At 44.4% G+C, this 20287-nt stretch overlaps 2 protein-coding genes across 2 annotated transcripts in view; both read left to right on the plus strand.

Annotated features, from left to right (window-relative positions):
* Positions 1-20287, plus strand: part of LOC127235735 (ribose-5-phosphate isomerase) — an 877486-nt gene that overhangs the window by 585015 nt on the left and 272184 nt on the right. The window lies entirely within an intron of this gene.
* Il23r (interleukin 23 receptor) overlaps positions 7289-20287 on the plus strand; it is a 52783-nt gene continuing 39784 nt past the window's right edge. Inside the window, exons 1-2 of the mRNA XM_051203102.1 lie at positions 7289-7358; positions 11737-12033. Of these exons, the coding sequence (XP_051059059.1) occupies positions 7289-7358; positions 11737-12033 (367 nt within the window). The remainder of the gene's footprint in view (positions 7359-11736; positions 12034-20287) is intronic.

The raw sequence follows: 20287 nt of genomic DNA on the forward strand, positions 1-20287 counted from the left end.
GGGTCAGGATAGATGAGCTTGCCAGTGAGAATGGGGACAAGCAGACAGAAAGCACAAGCTTCCTTCTTTCATAGTCTTTTATGTGGACTGCCACCAGAAGGTATGGCCCAGATTTAAGGTATATCTTCTGACCTCAAATGGTCCAGATTCAGGGTGTGTCTTCCCACCTCAAATAATTCTACCGAGAAAAATTCATCACAAGTGCAAACTGGCTGCTTCAGTTTCAGTTCCTTCCAAATGTAGTCAATTTAACAACCAAGGTCAGCCAGCATAGTGTACATCTGTGTGTGCATACGAATGCAAAAGCACCTGGGGGACAGAAGAGGGACTTCGAGCCTCTGGAGTTAGCATGACAGGAGGTTGTGAGCTTCCTGGTGTGGATGCTGGCACTGATCTTGGGGCCTCTGCAAGAGCAGTATGATCTCTTCATCACTGATCCTTCCCTCTGGGGCATGGCCCACAGTTCTTAGATCCCATGAACATGCTCTTTTTTTTCCCCATTGATATTTGAGTGTAGTATTTTCTCAGTCTTCTTCTGCATCCCTATCAATCTGTATTCTGCATGATGAAGTATATTGGCGATGTTTCTACCTCTAAGTTTGAGCCCAGTCAAAAATAACCCTTCAAGAAAATGACCCATCAGACCTTGAATCTTAAAATGAAAAGACAAGAAAGAGGAAGAAGAATTGTTTTTCTAGTTCTGATCCCAATTCTATTGTAGTGTTGTTTTTTGTTTTGTTTTGTTTTGTTTTTTGTTTTGGTGGTGGATATGCACATAAATATATCCAATAGTGAAAGTGTTAAATTCAATGTGAAGCTTCAGAATGACTGCTCTAACTATATAAAAGACCACTGAAATGTACAGGGTCTAGATCTGGGTAATGATAGTGTATGATGTTTATTTTTAATATTCCCCTTAATGCATTTATTTAGTTTTGTTTATGTACTACTGGATGAGGGAAAGAGAGGAGGGGAGATGTAGGAAGGAAGGAGGGAGGGAGGAAGAGAGGAAGGAAGGAAGGAAAAAAGGAGCTGGAGCAGCTTCCTTCTGGGCCTTTGGAAATTAAAGACCGGCTGAGCATGAAAACCCAAGCTTGTGATCACAGTTGAAGGCTAAAGAATCGATAGTTCAAAGGGGGGCTGTGGCCTACACAGCTAGGCTCACAAGACACCTTGCAACAACATACCAGGAGGGGACAGAGGAAGAAGTAGGACAGTGAAGGGAAAGGAACCTTGGAAGACTGGCAGGCATATATAGAGATAGGGGATGAGGCGCTAACCAGTTGAAACTGTGAACTAATTTCTTAGTGTTATCATTTTGATTTAGGGTCTACTTTGTAGGTCAAACTGACCTTGAGCTTACAGAAATCCTGCCCCGGCTTCCTGAGTACTGGAAATACAGACATGAGTCTGTCCTATGACATATGCTCTACCCAGCAAGTGTTTGTTGTCTGCAAGAACAGTCTTCATTTCAGTAGCTGTTGTTCTTTGCATACCAGTGGCCTCTGCTGGCCACACTTAGCTTTGCAGTCCGTGGGCTGGACATACTGCCTCTCTCTGGAGATGACCTAAATCATACCTGGTGTTCTATTTGAGGAGGTATCTTCCAAGTGCAATGGGTGCAAAGGGCAGAAGCCACAGCACGGAAGTCTCTATAGGCTACCCTCTTGTCATGCTTTCAAAATCCACTAAGCATGAATCACTCAATGGGAAGGATGGGACAGCAAGATGTCTGCTGGAGCTTCGGAGTTCATGGGCTCTACAGCAGTGACCCCCCAGGCAGAGAGATGCTCCAGAGGTTGGTCCACCTACTGTCCTCAGGCTCATGGATTTCACAGTGCAAAATTATTCCCAACTAATGTCATCTGTTCCGCAACACCTAAGTATGTCACCGCCTGGGTTGAGTCTCCTCTCACTGAATTTCCTGACTTGTCCTTTTAATTTCACTTTATTTTTACTTTGTTGGAGCATGTTGTTCTTGCCATATATTTCTTGTGTACTTTATTTCCACACCTTTATCAGTGCACTACATTTTGTTTTTAAGAAACGATAAGCCTATAGTGACATGCCATTATCACACAAAGTCCTGGTTTGTGGAAATGTGATGTGAATTCTATGGGTTTGAATAAATACAGAATGACAGAGACCATCACTCAGTGTAGTCTCACTGCCTTAAAGATTCCCTGTACCCTTTCATCCCTTCTTCCCTTCCACTCAATCCCCAACAGGCCCTGTGATTATTTTGTTGTTGTTTGGTTGGTTGGTTTTCAGTTCTCTATAATTTTTACCTTCTGTAATGTCATGCAGTGGGAATCATACAGTATGTAGTCTTTCAGACTGGCTTCTTTTACCTAATAACATTTGTGCAAGCTTTCCCTGGGTCTTTCTATGACATCATAGTTCATTTTTTAACACTGGATACTATTCCATCATCTGTCTATACCACAGTTTATCCATTTGCCTACTAATTGACATGCTGGTTGTATCCAAGTTTGAGTAAATATGAATAATGCTGTAAACTCCCATATGCCGGATTGGGTGTACTATTCGCTTTTTATCCTCTGAGTAAATCCCAGGAGCACAATTCCTGATTTGTATGTAAGAATTTATAAGAGCCTGCTTAAATTTCAAGTCAGTTGTTCTATTTTATATTTCCCATTAGGGGTTCTAATGTGTCTCTGTTTCTTAGAGTTCTTAAATGTCTTGGGAAATGAAGCAAAGCTAACCTTTAGAGTGTGCCTCACAGGAAATGGGGTGAATCAACCTTCTGTTCCTTTCCCTCTAACATAGCTGAATGAACCTAAGGTGTCTGAAGCCAAAGCCCTGAGATGCTGGGGGTGGCATTGTCTTTCAGATAAGTCAATATATGGCTCGTCTCAGAAAACCTCCAGGTACCAGTTCAGTGTTGTCATAACTAATAAGACAAAATTGCTCCCCACTTATTTGGCATATTTAAAGAATAAATAAAAGTAACCTCAATTTATCTTAAGATGTATAATTAAGCCATAAACGAAGAAAGAATTAACTCAAAGAATGAGTCTAGAGCCTACATATGCTGGGTAAGTGCCCCTAACTCTACTTTAATAATCTTTTTAATTCATTGAAAATGGTCTCTTCCCTTCTTAAATAATAGCTATGTCTTTTAGTCTGTATGTTTCTAATTACTCACACTTTCCAGTGTTGAAAGGTAGGTCAGGCTCGGTGAGCCATGCATCACTGGTAAAGGAAATACACAGCAGTGGATGTTCACCCACTGGAGGATGTTAATGTATAAAAAAAAAATAAAAATAAAAAAAACAGTTGAAAGAGAAATATCTGCACCACAAAACCTAGTTCAACGTCAACATGAATAACAAAGTCTAATACATCAGTGAGACTCTATCAACCCAAAAAACTAAGACAGACAATTTTCAGTAACCTGGTAATGATAATGTGTTGCTTGTGCTCAAATAAACTGGTAATTTTATGTACTCAAATAAACTGGTAATGTTACCCATTCCAAGGAAATTATTTTTCAGAACACCTCCACATCTCCACATAACTCTCCAAATCCCTACCGCTTTGTTTTTCTTCTGGCCTCAGTTGAGTGAGTCTTGGTAGCCCTCTTGCCATGGGTGGTGGCTTCCTCTCTAATCAGCTCTCCACATAGTCATCACAATTCTCTTCTAAACCTTCATTGGATAGTGTTATCTCTTTACTTAGCAATATCTGACATCTCTTTTTTGCCTTCGGAGTAAAACTTAACTATTTAGCTGGAAATACAACACCAATTTCAAGCTGCTACTGACCTGAAGTTCATTTGGTTTTAGCCTGCCAGGGGTGGAGTGGGCAGGGAGGGTCTTGCCAGATATCTAAGGCTAAACTCAAACTCATGACCCTTGTGTCTCATACTGCCAAGGACTAGGGTGACAGCCATGCACTGTCTCGCTCACTTCTCCACTAACAGGCTTTCTGGTTGAAGCTCTCTCTTCTCTCACCATGGAGGAGCAACTTGAAGATTCTTAGAGACTGTCCCTTGCATTTTCCGTTCTCCACAAGTGAAATGTTTTCACACCTCCTTCACAGCTTGTTCGGCTATAACTGGTCATTAAATCAGTCGGTCTGTAGTCATTTTAGTCTTCAAAGTTATAATACAGTCAAGTTTTCCAGGGGTTCTGGGCTTGGCCATTAATTACAGTCATTCAGGAGGCTTTTTAAAAAATCTGTGTTCAGATTTTACTCACAGAAATTGCAGTTTCACCGTCTCCAGTGAGTCTGAGCACAACAGCCGCGTTTTAAATGTTCTGCTACAATGTGGTTGCTAGGAACCGAACTTGGGTCCTCTGAAAGAACAGCAAGCACTCTTAACAGCTAAACCATATTTCTAGACCCAAGCTTTCTTTTGGTTTTGAAATGGGGTCTTAATCAATTTCCCACATTATCTTTAAACATTGTGTAACCCAACTGTCTTTGGACTAGAGATCCCCAGCCTTCCAAGCACTGGAGATTTAAAAGTAACTTTTCTTTTTTTATATATAATTTATTTATTTTCATTTTTTCTTGCATTGGTGTTCTTTGGGCATATATGTCTGTGTGAGGGTGTCAGACTTGTAGTTACAGACAGTTGTGAACTGCCATGTGGGCCCTGGGAATTGAACGCAGGTCCTTTGGAAGAGTAGTCAGTGCTCTTAACCACTGAGCCATCTCTCCAGCCCCAAAAGTGACTTTTCTTAATAAACGTAGTTATATAAATCCCAAAAATAAGCTGTAAGTGGATCAGTGTCCTGGCAAGCACTTGACATACTTAGCCATATCCCCATCTTTAAACTGTTGATTCTTATTCAAGGCTATTTTTCCTTGTAGGGAGGAAATGTCTTATTGTCTTTTGGAGAATGGGAGGGTATTCCTTCTCTCATTCCAGTGGCTGTTTTTGGAGCCAAGTAGCCTGGTGACATGGCGTAGCACCTGGTAAGTGAAAGTTTTTAATGGAGACTTGCTGACCTGGTAAGCAGCCTAGAGTAAGTGAAAGTTTTTAATGGAGACTTGCTGACAGCTTCAGAGAGTTAGTTAATGGTCACTATGGCAGGGAGCATGGTGACAGGCAGGCAGCTGGTGCTGGAGGCAGACAGAGTAAGACTGTGTTTGTGTGGACTTCAAAAGCCTCAAAACTCACCTCCTGGTGACATGCCTGCTCCAAGGCCATGCCTTCCTAAATAGTCCACCCACTAGATAAGGGACAGGCAAGCACATGGGGGCTGTCCTCCTTCAAACCACCATAGGAACCAAAAAAAGGGGGGGAGGATTGTACATAAGCAGTTACCATTTAACTCCCGGGGCTTCAAAGTTGACTTCACCCTCACCTGCTTTCCCCCTTTCCTTCCCTCACTGGCCTGCCATCCCTTGTCTGCTCCCTGCATTTGTTGATAAACTAAGGACTAACAGGGGTATAAACCCTGTCTGTCTCCCTTACCCTTGTGAGGTGCCTGTTGATTGATGCGACTTAGGTTCCTCTTTGGTATCTTTGGTGGGGCAGGGCTATCATCCCTCCCTTCCACACGCCCTTCTCTGCTCTGAAATCTAATTTCCCATCATTTGTTACCCTGTCACCCACCATTGACCCTCGCAGCCAAAGGAAAGAGGGGGAGCGTTGACAGAAAAGCTGTGCTTCTTGCTGGGGATGCACAGCCCCTAGGTTCAGCCTCCTTGAGCTTCTCCTCAACAGTGTGCATGCGGATCGGTAACCCTGAACCTGGAAATGAGGCTGACAGGAGAGAGCGTGCGACTTCCTCCTTACTTGCCCCACACTGCCATTATCTCTGAAGGAGCTGGGGGAAATAGAGAGTTTCTCTCCACCTCTCCTCTCTCTAATCCTCACTATTCCATCGCTCGCTTTAGTATATGTTGCAGGTAGAAAAATAAGCTGCTACGTGGATTGATGTTTTCTTTTTGTGTGTGTGTTTATTTGCTTTGAGAGCAGATCTCACTATATGTAGCCCTAGCTGGTCTAGGATTCCCTACATAGACCAGGCTGTCCTTGAACTCACCGAGATCTGCTTGCCTCTCCCTCGAAGTGCTGGATTAAAAGCACGTACAACCATGCCCATCCATTTGGCTTCCTGGATAAGACATTATTTTCAGTTAAGGCGAGAGGGGAAAGTATTGACACAGCAGTTTACTTTCAGCAATCTGGGTTTTCCCAAATAGGGACATGAGGGCTAGTCGTTGTGACATGGACACCGAGTTCCTCTTCAGGAAATGGAAATGTAGGTCAGGGCACTGCTGACATTTCCATTTGCCTCATAGGTAAAAATCTGAAGCAGTCACTACAGGCAGGCAGTAGGGAAGACAGGGCAGCTGCGTGGCTCTGAAGAGAGGGCAGTGCAAATGAGCAGGCAGGTAAAGAGACCCGGAACCCTGGAGTACTTAAAGACAGCTGTGCTTTCCTCTGGCCACGCACAGACCAATGCGCTCTCTCGTGTGTTCTGTGATTCTTTCATGCAAGGCTGCTGATGAAAGGTGAGTCTCTCCTATTGGCTGCCACCACACCATTCTGATAGCTGGGTGGTGAGCAGCTAACTTTTGATGAGGCAATTCTACAGCTTGGACTGCCTCTGATAGAACTATGCAGTCATGAATTAAGAAAGGGCTCTCCAAATTTGTAAGCCACCAAAAAAAGAAAAAACTGTAATCACATGTTTTATGCTGGTTGTGTTTTGAAGTTCTTTAATATGAAAACTCAGGTTTAACTAAATTGACAAAAGCATAATAACTGTTACTGAGCTACCTTACTCCACAACTGGTGAAGAGCTAAGACCCCAGATGTAAACTGTGGACAGTGTCTTCCATCACAGGTCTCTTCTGAGCCCCAGAGATGAAGGGCCCCCTGTAGCTTTGACTTGTCACAGTATATGTCACTGGCTTGTTCCACTTTTCCTCAGATCATGATAGGTGTGAGCCAGTCAGACATTAACTGTGCATCGTCAGAGGTTACAGCAGACAGAGGAACTGTCTGATGAGGGAGCTCTTTGATTTTAAACAGGGTGTGATGACCTCCTAGGATAATCTGCAGTGATGCTCAAAGGCAGACATTCCACCTGGAAGCTCTGCATATCTCTGCCTGTTGATGAAGCTCCTAGAAGAATGTAGGCATCTGTCTGCCCTGCTTCTGTCATTGTGAATGACGGGATCGGATTCAAGATAATAATCATGAGAAATGCAATGCTCAGTATCTCATTAAAATGTAGCAACATAAAGATTTTTCATATTTTTTTTCCAGAGAGAAATGAAAGGTTTCTTCCTCATTTGGGACATGAGTCATCTCTCGCTTCAGTTGAATGTAGGAATAGCCTTTTATGTGCTCTTCAGATGGTGTCATGGAGGTATAGTATTTCGTGTATCTGTCTCTTTTCATTTAACAAATAGAATGAATGATCATCATTTACAAGCAATTATGTCATAATATTTGGAAAATGCAAAAATTACTGCACTGAGAAAAATTAACATGGAATGGAACAAACTAAAAATAATCCAACCTCCCTCTCTCTGCTAGCTTTTAGTCCATTATTACATCATTATTTTTGCTGCTGTTGCTTCTGTCTTATAATTCACATAAACATTCAATAACACAAGTCCTCTGAGACTGCAGAAGTTTAAGGAAGGCTATAATTGGCATCTGGGAGCTCCTGTTGGGAACAGCTGTCTCCTGGGCAAGGGTACAGTTACAGGAAGAGAAACCATACCATCACAGGGTTCTGACAGCGAGTGACATTTTTTAGACTAGGTGATTCAGAATACTGACAAGTGCGTTTGCTTTCTTCCTTTTTTGTTTTATTTTTTGGGTGTTTTGTTTTGTTCTTTAGTTTTTTGTTTTTTGTTGTTGTTGTGTTTTTTGCTAATGTGAAATGCTCCATAGATTTGTAAGTCACCCTTGCTTGGGACCATGCTGACTTTCATTTTGCTCATCTAGTCATGGACACAATTATGTTGGTGCTATATATGTAGATGTAAAAACTTGCAGCAAGATAACTGGGCTTTTCAGAGTCAGACCGACAGATTCCTTACAGGGTTTAGGAGGAAAGATGCCAGCAGCTTGAAATTCGCAGCCAATAGAGCTTCTGTTTATACAGCCAAATGATGAGTCCACAGCAAGTGGAGTGGGGCAGGGGGACATGGGGTGGGGCACGGGGTGGGACACGGGGTGGGGCAGTGGGGCACGGGGTGGGGCAGGGGGTGGGACACGGGGGGGGCAGTGAGGCTCGGGGTGGGGCAGTGGGGCACGGGGTGGGGCAGTGGGACATGGGGTGGGGCAGGGGGACACGGGGTGGGGCAGGGGGACACGGGGTGGGGCAGGGGGACACGGGGGTGGGGCAGTGGGGCACGGGGTGGGGCAGTGGGGCACGGGGTGGGGCAGTGGGGCACGGGGTGGGGCAGTGGGGCACGGGGTGGGGCAGTGGGGCACGGGGTGGGGCAGTGGGGCACGGGGTGGGGCAGTGGGGCACGGGGTGGGGCAGTGGGGCACGGGGTGGGGCAGTGGGGCACGGGGTGGGGCAGTGAGGCACGGGGTGGGGCAGTGGGGCACGGGGTGGGGCAGTGGGGCAGTGGGGCACGGGGTGGGGCAGGGGGACACGGGGTGGGGCAGTGGGACACGGGGTGGGGGCAGTGGGGCACGGGGTGGGGCAGTGGGGCACGGGGTGGGGCAGGGGGACACGGGGTGGGGCAGTGAGGCACGGGGTGGGGCAGGGGGACACGGGGTGGGGCAGTGAGGCACAGGGTGGGGCAGTGAGGCACGGGGTGGGGCAGGGGGACACGGGGTGGGGCAGGGGGACACGGGGTGGGGCAGTGGGGCACGGGGTGGGGCAGTGGGGCACGGGGTGGGGCAGTGGGGCACGGGGTGGGGCAGTGGGGCACGGGGTGGGGCAGTGAGGCACGGGGTGGGGCAGTGGGGCACGGGGGTGGGGCAGTGGGGCAGTGGGGCACGGGGTGGGGCAGGGGGACACGGGGTGGGGCAGTGAGGCACAGGGTGGGGCAGTGAGGCACGGGGTGGGGCAGGGGGACACGGGGTGGGGCAGGGGGACACGGGGTGGGACACGGGGTGGGGCAGGGGGACACGGGGTGGGGCAGTGAGGCTCGGGGTGGGGCAGTGGGGCACGGGGTGGGGCAGTGGGGCACGGGGTGGGGCAGTGGGGCACGGGGTGGGGCAGTGGGGCACGGGGTGGGGCAGGGGGACACGGGGTGGGGCAGTGGGGCACGGGGTGGGGCAGTGGGGCACGGGGTGGGGCAGTGGGGCACGGGGTGGGGCAGGGGGACACGGGGTGGGGCAGGGGGACACGGGGTGGGGCAGTGAGGCACGGGGTGGGGCAGTGGGGCACGGGGTGGGGCAGTGGGGCACGGGGTGGGGCAGTGCCTGGCACTGTTGTCAATTCCTTGTGATGTTTTAGTAGAATCCAGGTAACATCTGTCCAGGTTTTCACTAGGATGGCGTTACTCCATTTCAGTGGCTTTACTCACCTAGTAATCCTGACACTCAGGAGTCAGAGAAAAGAAAACTATTGCAAGTTTGAGGCTGGAGTGGACTACAGAGTGAGTTCAAGGACAGCCTGCCACACATAGCTAAACTACTCTAAAAAAAAAATCTTAAATAAACAAATAGCTTCATAAAGATATAAACGTATGATTACACATTTCTACAAAAAAAAAAAAAAAAAAAAAAAAAAGCACCTCTAGCCAATCTAATAACCTTATGTAAGAAATTCAGTTAGCTGGGCAGGGCAGCTCATGCCTATATTGTCATCATGCAGGAGGCTGACAGGGGGAGGGAAGTTAATTCAAAGCCAGCACGGGCTGCAGAGGGAGAGCCTGTCTCAAAAGGGGAAAAGAAGGAAAGGAACTAACAGGTTAACACAGTCTGCTCCTCTCTAGCCTGTGCTGCCCCTCCTGATCAGCAGCTTGCCCCCATTGTGTTCTGAAAAGCCATTTCTAAACCCCAGGACATGTGACCAATTCTTTCGATACTTTTGTATGTCTTCTAAAACTGGTTTCACAATGAGTCACAGAGATACAATTTTTCTAAACTTGAATTATCAGACTTATTTAAAATAGGCAGGTATTTCCTTTAAAAAAAAAATAGAAAGAGTGCTTCACAAATCTGTCTGCCATGCTTACTCCGGACCCATGATACTCTCTCTCTACTCAGTGTGCCCAGTTTTGCCTCCTCCTCCTCCCTTTTCCTCTTGCTCCCCCCCCCAGCTCCTTCTTTCATTGGTTTTTGAAGACCATCAGCCTTGAATTTGCTATGTAATACAGGCTGACCTCGAACTCCCCATCCTCCTGCTTCAGCCTCCCAAGGATTTCTTGGATTATAAGCATATGCTACCATGCCCTGATAGGTATTTCTTTCTTCCTGTTTAAATATTTTTCACACTGACTTACCTGCTTGGGGGAACAAAGTGTATGTCATGGCACAAGGGGGAAGCCAGAGGACAACATGCTTCTCTCTTTCCACAATATGGAGCCCAAGAATAAGACTCGTGTCTTCAGACTTGGTGGCCAACTCACCTGCTCTCATTCTGCGCTGTGTAGCCTAGGCTAGCTTAGAGCTTGTCATATATATAACACAAGCTGGTCCCAAACTTCGCTGTGTAGCCTAGGCTAGCTTAGAGCTTGTAATATATATAACACAAGCTGGTCCCAAACTTATGCTCCTCCTTCCTCAGTCTCTTGAGTCCTGGGATTACAATATTGTCATACTTTCCCTTTTCATGTCTCTCATGATACTCCCTATTGATGATGTTGTAATTATTTTATTACTGCTTCAACATGTGTAAATGTTACTTAAAGAAACGGAGATCTTAAACTGCATACTCAACAAGCTAGTTTTTTAAGATCCGTGTTCCAAAAACAAGGGCCTTTTTAAGATCAAATACTGATCTTTATTCTTATCTTAATAAGAATTGAATAATTTTAATACAAGTATTTCCAGGAAAGACTACAACAAATTTCATAAAACTTCTGGTGCATTTTTTTTAGATAAAAGTTGTATTTCATTAACATTCGTTCCATTTGACTTTACGGTTAGGGGAGACTGATGGGAATGTAACTCAGGACAAGCTCTGCATGATTTGGTGTCATAAAAGTAATATACCCATTGGATAATGTTTAAGTCACAGACATACATGATATAAAATAAAAATATTAACGTGGAGATTGTTATTGCTAACAGCTTTCAGGATTTCTCCTTGATTTGGTCATTGTTTGCTTTTGGCTTGCTTTCTAACTCAATAATGTATTACGTTTCCCTTATATTAGTAAATTAGTGATGAGTTTCATGTGGCTATGAAGTGCTCTTCTGTAATGATTTGATCATTGTATTCACATTATGCTGATAAAGTAACTTTTATCTCTAACAAGCAGACAAAAACACCCCCCCCAAAAAAACAACAAAAGATTAGTTGAGTGTCAAGAGAAGAATTGGATTCCGCTGTGCCCCATGCTGCTTTGAGTCTCATCTTAGAAGAAAACTGCTATGGCTTCCCAACATTCTCCACCTTACAGTAGGAGAGGAAATGATATTTTCTCTCTGACAATGAGAAAGCACAAGGCTGTATTGACCGCTGGCCTTCAGGGGAACTATATAAGAACACACAGCTACTCTTCCGTAATCATTCAGTTATCGAAAGAATACACTTCACAGGCACTGCATGTTCTACGTCCCTTACAATATTTTGCATAAAATCGATTATTTCATGTGTTTGTTTCCAGGAATTACAAATATAAACTGCTCTGGTGACATGTGGGTAGAGCCTGGTGAAATTTTTCAGATGGGGATGAATGTTTCTATATACTGCCAAGGAGCCCTTAAGAACTGCCATCCAAGGGAACTTAACTTTTATAAAAATGGCTTCAAACAAAGGTTTCATATCACGAGGATTAACAGAACAACAGCTCGACTTTGGTATAAAGGCTTTGAGGAACCTCATGCCTCTATACATTGCACTGCCGAATGTCCTGGGCATCGTCAAGAGACACTCATTTGTGGGAAAGACATTTCCTCTGGATGTAAGTACTGTAATGTATCCTAATGGTTAACTGAAAGTTGCTGGGCTTTTGAACTAAAGCTAGAGAGAGGCAAATCAACATAGTTTACCCATCAGAGAGGTTTAAGACAGGGACTCAGCTCAAATGGCTACAGAGTCAGGTTGATGAACTGAGTTTTAGAGACTGGCGAGGTTTGTAGAGAGAGAGAAAAAAAAGACCATGGCTCATTGGGACACATAGGGCCCAGTGTACCTTGACCTGCTGGGTTTTCAAAAGAAGACAGAAGTATGCAGGTTCCATGTGAACACCATAATTTTAAAATATTGCAAATCTCCCAGAGGACAATTTTCGCCAGTAGCTGGAATAAATACAGTTTATGTGAAAGCCAACACCCTGAGTCTGAGAGGCTACTCCTGTAACCCAGCATTTTGGATGTGGAGGAAGCAGGATGGTGAATTCCTGATCAACCTGAGCCTTGGCAACAACAAAAAGCTTAAATGATGCTCTTTTCATCTGTTTTTCACTTGGCTTTTGTTGGTGAATTTGTTTTCCGCACTATCATTAACTTTGAAGTGGGTTGATCTCTCTGGGAGATTTTGAAACCAAGGTTCAGGGTATATTCAAAACTACCTTTGTATCCTCACTGTCCTCCCAGTGAGCTGTGTGATCTTGGGCAACTTGTTTAGCTGACCTCAGCCTCCAATTTTTTTTCTTTTCTTTCTTTTTTTTTTTTTTTCTTTTCTTTTCTTTTCTTTTCTTTTTTTTTTTTTTTTTTTTTTTTTTTTTTTGATGAAATGAAAGTACTTGTAAACACCATACTTCAAAAATTTATTTGAGTACATGTTAAAAAAAACTTCAAAGTATGTTAGCATGTTTTAGTAAAATATAAGACTCCACAGATGGGCATGGTGGCTTTTGCCTTTAATCCCAGCACTTGGGAGGCAGGCAGAGCTCCATGAGTTCAAGGCTAGCCAATTCTATATCAGGATTTCTAGGTCAGCCAGGGCTACATAGTGAGACCCCCATGTCAATAAACAAACAAGTAAACATACATAGAGAGACTCTCATAAAATCTCTTGTCCTTAATCCTTTAGCCCCTGTTACGAGTTACTGTTACTGTCATTATTAAGAAATATTTTTTTTGCTCACTGTCTCCCCTTTATTAAAAAAGTTGATGTAGAATAAGCATTTTAATACCCTTACATATTTTGTAAAAATGTGATATCAAAATTATTTTCTTTTGTATTTATTTATTTTTTATAACCAAGTCCATTTAAATGAAAACAAACATTTATAGACAATATTTGGGAATTTGGGCGTCATTCTTTCCAAACTACTTCCTGCTGGTAAGGGGCGCAGTCATGGGGGATTCTAAAAAGATGCAGAAATCCTGGCTGTGGTGTGCAAGGCTGCTTTGTCCAGCTGTTTAGAATGTAGGATCACTTGGTACTCTATTTCAGGCGGTCTGGGTTGATCAATCCACATTAGTCTGGAAGGAATCCATAGCTTTTCATTTTCTGTGGAAACAAAAATAGAAATCCTTTTCCCCAGTAACTTGTCCTTGAACTTAAATTTTTGAGTCAGAGCATTTTTTTTAATTTATTATTTTACATGTCGATCCCAGTTCCCTCTCCCTTCCTCCCTCCCCTCCAGCCCTCCCTCCCTCTCTCCTTCCCTCCCTTTTACCCTCTCTGCCCTCTCACATGCACCCTAACCACCCTCCCCTCCTATCCCCCCACCCCAATTCCATATGTAGGGGAATACCATCCAGTTGGGGTCATGTAGGTCTGACAGGTCATGTGAAGTAGGGACTAGGACTTCTCTTCTGTCTCTAGGTTAAGGCAGTTATCCCTCCATGGGGGATGTGTTCGCAAGGTCCTTTTGTGCACCAAGGATACATCCTGGCTCCACTGTCTGAGGTCCCTTAGACTGCTCAGTCCTCTGGCTGAGACTCATATTCAGGGGGGCCTGAGTCAGTCCCATGCTGGCTTCCCAGCTATCAGTCTGGGGGGCCCGTTAGCTCCTCCTTGTTCAGGTAAGCTGTCTCTATGTGTTTCTGCCGCCTGGTCTTGTCCTCTCTATCTGCATCTGGGTTCTAGTTCGACTCAGTGTTTATGTATGGGTGTTTGCTCCTGTTTCCAACAGGCATTAGATGAGGGCTCCATGGATAAGTTAGTTGTTGATCTCACTCTCCGGGAAGGGCATTTATGATAGCCTTTCCATGGAAGCTCAGATTGTTAGTTGTCAGCAGTCTCGTAGTTCTCTAGACTTTTCTTTGTGTTCAATTTTATCTTCAAACCAATATTGGCTCTCTCTTTTATGTTCTCTCTCTCTCTCCTGTCTTCTATTCCTAACCGGGCTCAATCTTCCTGGTCGCACGTGTTTTCCTTTCCTCTCCCTTGTTTTTTTCCTACTTCTCTCTCCATTCGCTGCCCCCCCCACTTCCCCTGTGCTCTGGGGGGGACTTGTCCCTTCCTGGTTCTGTGAGGGACTTTATATGAATCTCTTAGAATACACCTTGTATCCTAGTTCCTCTGGTGGTGTGAATTATAGGCTGGTGATCTTTGATCTAGGTCTAAAATCCATATATGAGTGAGTACATACCATGTTCCTTTTTTTGTGACTGGGTTACCTCATTCAAGATGGTTTCTTCAAGTGCCATCCACTTGCCTGCGAATTTCAAGATACCATTATTATTATTATTTTTTTTTTTTTGCAGAGTAGTATTCCATTGTGTAGATGTGCCACATCTTCATTATCCATTCTTTAATTGATGGGCATCTAGGTTGCTTCCAGGTTCTTGCTATTACAAATAGTGCTGCTATGAACATAGTTGAACAGATGTCTTTGTTGCATGGATGTGGATCATTTGGGTATATGCCCAAGAGGGGGATTGCCGGGTCCTGTGGTAAACTAATTCCCATTTTCCTGAGGAACCGCCATACTGATCTCCAAAATGGCTGTACAAGTTTGCACTCCCACCAGCAGTGGAGGAGTGTTCCCCTTTCTCCACATCCTCTCCAGCATGAGTCATCATTGGTGTTTCTAATTTTAGCCATTCTGGCAGGAGTAAGATGGTATCTCAAAGTTGTTTTGATTTGCATTTCCCTGATATCTAAGGATGTTGAGCACTTTCTTAAGTGTCTTTCAGCCTTTTTGATTTCCTCTTTTGAGAATACTTTCTTCAGTTCTGTGCCCCATTTTTTAATAGGGTTATTTGGTGTTTTGTTGACTAGTTTCTTGAGTTGTTTGTATATTTTGGAGATCAGCCCTTTGTTGGATATAGGATTCGTGAACATCTTTTCCCAGTCTGTGGGTTGCCGTTTGGTCTTGTCCACTGTGGCTTTGCTATTAAGAAATATTTAGTCATCAATTTCAAAACATACTCTATCAGTTTGTGCTCACAATATTATGAAGGTGTGTAAGTTTCTGTACTCATCTGTATAAATATCTATGGACCTTATTTTTCATGTGTTTGTTTGTGTCTGTGATTGTGTATGTAGGTGTGTATGTATGCTTGTGGGTACAGAGGCCAGAGGTCAAACTTGTGCATTATTTAAAAGGAGTCTTTCACCTTGATTTTTGAGATCAGGCCTCATACTGTGACCTTCAGCTCACCAATTGGTCTGGCTAGCCAGGGAGCCTTAGGAATCCTCCTGTCTCTCCCCTCTCGGTGCTGGGATTACAAAATCATGGCATCATGCCAGGCATGTTATGTGGATGCTAGGGACTCAACTCACCATGGTTTTAAAGCCGAGAGTCATTCTTTGCCACTGGGGGTAAAAGATTAGGAGGGCTCCCTTCCCCCATATTTTTCATAATACTACATAAGTTCTTGCTTCTTCCTTGGCTCCAGACCATAGATAAGAGGAGCTAGAGCAGACCCATCCCTTGGCCTCTGGATTGGCTACTTGGAAGCTCAGAGACTTCCTCGTTCTGTAATAAGGGTCACCGTCCTACTTAACTCCAGGCAGCTGACCAAGTATTCCTGTCTATAGGATGAGGTGGAGGAGAGTTGAAGAAGTAAGTTTTAGACTTCAATAATAAACTTGCTAGCTACATGTGCCTTGAGTTAATGCATTAAACAGGAAAAAAAAAAAAATGTGCCTACACTGTGAAAATCAAACCATAGACAGGCAGCTCAACTGATACATGAAATTTTGTTAGCTTGTCCATATCCTCGGGACAAAAATCTTAGTATGGCAGTGTTTTGCTGTAAAATGTAATTTCTTCAGAGGGAAAATGAGAAATCTCCACAGTTTCTGGGAAAGGGGAGCTGTTGGTTTAAGTGCAAGGGGAAAAAAAAAACTCTAAAATAAGTATCACTTCAATGAAAAGGAAAAGATACTGCAACTTTGGTTTTCAGCTCTGTATCTTACTTACAGTCAAAGAGCACCTCATCCTATAGATGGACAGATACAGTAATGGAGATCAGAGCAGGTGATATTATAGGATGGAACAAGAAATCCAAACGGCTACCACCATGTTACTCTTGGTTAAAGCAGAATGCTTCTGTCTTATGCTGGGTCTGGTTGAATGGACTATCAATAGATTGTTGTTGAACCTCCTATTCTCAGGCAAAGCTGGCCTTAAACTTTAGTTTGGCACTGAGCACAGTTTTGGTTTGAACTGCTAGCTTATTTCCTAGGATCTTCAACAACAAACATGCACTTACAACTTTTACTTAGTAGCCCTTCCTGGTACCGGAGTGCAGGTGACCCTGGCCTCTCTGCCACCCTTCTGGTGTTGGTTGGGGGATTTCTGCCCAAAGCCCAGAGCTCTGGCCATGCTTCAGGCCAGAGAGTGGTCCCCCTCCAGGAGAGCCCAAGAGAAGCTCTCATCCTCTCCCATCACTCTCTCCATTCATTAATTGAAACCTAGAGTTATGAGTGTGAAAACCCAACTACGGGGCCAGAATTCACTCAACCCCCTGTGTTCAAGCTGAATGTGCTTTGGGGCCACATTCTCAGCGAACTTGAGTCCTATTAACTAGGTCAAGAAAGGGGGCTTGAGGGTTTTGTGGCATCCCAAAAAGCACACTGCTTTCACTAGGCAGCTTTGATGCAGGGTATTTGTTCTGTAAGCTTTCCAATGCCAAGTAGTCATCACTGTTGTGAACAGAGTGATGGCAGGCGTTTTGACTCATCATGGAAGGTAGAGGGAGCGTGAGTCAGTGCTTTCCCTGAAAAGGCCCAGGCATTTCAAAGTCTCTCTACTGAGTGATTTCAGAAATGCCACTTTTCTCTGATTAAAGAGAGCATATTATGGGAAGTTTGTTCAACACTGATCAAATTAAGTAAACCGTGTATGTGATGTTTCCACTTAGCCATTTACTTAAACTTTGAAGCATTTTTGTCTTACACGTTTGCAGTCTTTGACTTTGATGAAAGAATTGTTAGCCATTCAAAACCCTGAATATGTTCAGTGTTGCCCCTTATGTGGATGGCCTGGCCCTCCTGCAGGGGCTTAGTGAGCTCCGCCAGAAACACCATGCCTCTCTCCATCTTAATTCTTGTCATTGTCGTCTTTTGAATTGATCCATTCGTTCATGGGATAAACTTCAGTGATTGTCTTACAAATGTACCCAAAAATGTTCTAAATGCCGGAAATGCAAAGAGAACCACAGACCCTGCCCCTTCAGAAGACCTCAATGGCAAATGGCCTTTGGTTAGACTAAATTACTAAGTCTCCCAGTAAATGATGGGGATCATCCTATAAGGGTACAGATGGGAGGGAGACAACACAACCTTAATCATCACTGTGTGCTCAGGGTATTCTCGTGAAGCGGACAGCCAGTTTTATTCTTGGATATTTATAACCTGGCAGCGAATCTGACAATGGGAAGTCCCTCTCGGGACTTTATTCTCTAGCCCTTTATTCTGCTTCCCACTAACATGTATTGATCACTTAGCCATATGCAGCATTGTTACTTTTATCTTTTCCAAAGTCCATGCCAACCATGCATTGACAGTCCTGACCGTTTGCTTCATGGAGAGTAGTGTGAAACAAAGTTCAGAAAAGTGACATTTGTCTCCTGTAGTTGTCAAATTACAGTGCTCTCAGTCTAAAACCACAGGAAAAAAGCAGCAAAACTAGAAACCCCTGTTAAGCCTATGAGTTTTATCATTCTACCCATGACATAATGCCACTGTTATAATCCACAAACTCTCACAACCCAGTGTACAGAATATTGTACAGAACTGTTGCCATGCTTACTCCCTTCAAGTTCAAATGAAACTTAAAAATTTCTTTCCCCTTGTAGGAGCCCACATTTCTCTTTGGGACCTAATGCTACCACTCAACAAGCTCATATGAGACACTTTCACATCATCATCGCAATTGAAATAGCTTTTTTAAAAAGTTTCTGTGTGAGAATACATGCACATATGTGTGAAGGCATGAAGGCCTGGTTGTTTTCCTCCAATACTCTCCTTCTTTTTCCTTTGAGGCAGAGTCTCTCTCTGATCCCAGGCTTCGCCTTTTCTTGACAAGGCTGGAAGCCAGCAAGTAGCACTTAACTCTCCTGTTTCTGTCACACGTGAAGCTAGACTTGGAGATGGGGTTACCATTTGTGTGCATGCCGTTTGTTCGTGGCTCATCATCTAGCGATTTAATCAGGGCCACCCGTGTGACCATGGTTTGAAACTGTCCATTGTGCCTGGAGTGCTCACTGCTGCATGAACAACTGAGGATAACGCTCACCCCTAAACATCAGCAGCCAACAGTTCATCAGCAAAGGTAGAACTCCATGAATCCATGATTGTCTGTGGACTGGCCCAAGCTTTACTCTTCACAATCCCCGCTCCCTGCGTCCACCATGATTTCTCCCATTTGTCTTGTAATTCTCAGCATAGACATCTCAGGCAGGAGCTTACCTGGAGGGGAAAACCAAGAAAAGTGCCCTGGAAATATAGAGGTATGGCAAGCCATCAATATCCCCATGCTTGGTTGAAGACATCAATCCTGGAGGCTTATTGTTGAATGACATAGTTGGACATCTGAATGCCATTCTGGGGTTACAGAGGCCTTGAGGGTCCGATAACTGTCATCAAAACTCTTTGTCCTAGGCTGGATTCACTCCCAAATCCAGAACCACTGAAAGGACTGTTCGATGTGACAGGAAGGACACAAACAGCTGAGAGACAGAGAGAGAGAAAGAGAGAGAGAGAGAGGGAGAGAGGAAGGGAGAGAGAAGGAGAGAGAGAGCGAGCACCTTGGAGAATTCTTATAGATTCATCCTGAGTCGTGAGCTGATTCCCAAGGGAAATGCTCTGGTTGGTCACTTAGGCGCCCTTGTGCATAGGACCTAGTTACTGACATCCTTGTGCTGGACCGGGGAAGACAGGGGAGCTGAGGAGATTGGGAAAAGTGTCACTTTTCATAGGAAAAAAATGGTAGCAGACAAACTAAAAAAAAAAAAAAAAAATGAGGTTATGGGCTATGGGGAGGAAAAGCTGAGCAGGAGTGGGTGGGTGGGGGTGTGGTCAGGGATGTAGGAAAGAGTACATCTTACAATAGTTCTATGAATAAAAAAAAAAAAAACCTTTTTGATGTGGTGATGGTAAAGTCTGCACACTATAACCCACTTATTTTTGCCATTTTGCTTCAGTGTGGTTTCTGCATTTGCTTGTAGCCTTCCAGCACTCTCTTTCTAGGACTCTTCTGTATCTGTATCTGTTGAATAACAGCCCTCATCTCAGACTTCTGCACAATGGGCCTCCACTGTCACTCTGCCTTTGTTTTGTGAATTTAACTATTCGAGATACCTTGTATAAGAGGAAGCATGCAGTGTTTTGTGTCTGACTTCTGTTCAGTGTCCTCGCGTTTTATCCATATTGTAACATGGTTGGAAGTTTCCTTCCTCCTACTGCTGAATTGCATGTAAACAGCCAATTTTCAGAGGGGAAGGTAAACTATATGCTCCACAGGAGGAAATAGGGGAGAGCTGTAGAATCTCTCCCAGAGCCTAAGAACAGCGGTGTGAAGGGGAAAGTAAGAGAGGCTCGGCTGCTACAGAGGTCAAACTGCAATACTGATATAATTCTCTTGGGGCAGCAAGGAATTGTGCAGATAGAAAGTTACTGTGACCCTGACAACTGGAGCCTCAACAGAACTGTGCCAACTAACCCTGAGTAAATTAGAGGGGCTGGGGAGATGGCTCAGTTGATAAAGTGTGGCTGAAAAAGCATGAGGACCTGAGGTTAGAGCTCCCGCATCCACATGAAAGCCAGGCATGGTGATGCCTGCCTGTAATCCCAGCACTGGGGAGGCAAAG

This window comes from Phodopus roborovskii, unplaced genomic scaffold, assembly GCF_943737965.1.
Source record: "Phodopus roborovskii unplaced genomic scaffold, PHOROB, whole genome shotgun sequence".
Lineage (NCBI taxonomy): Eukaryota > Metazoa > Chordata > Mammalia > Rodentia > Cricetidae > Phodopus > Phodopus roborovskii.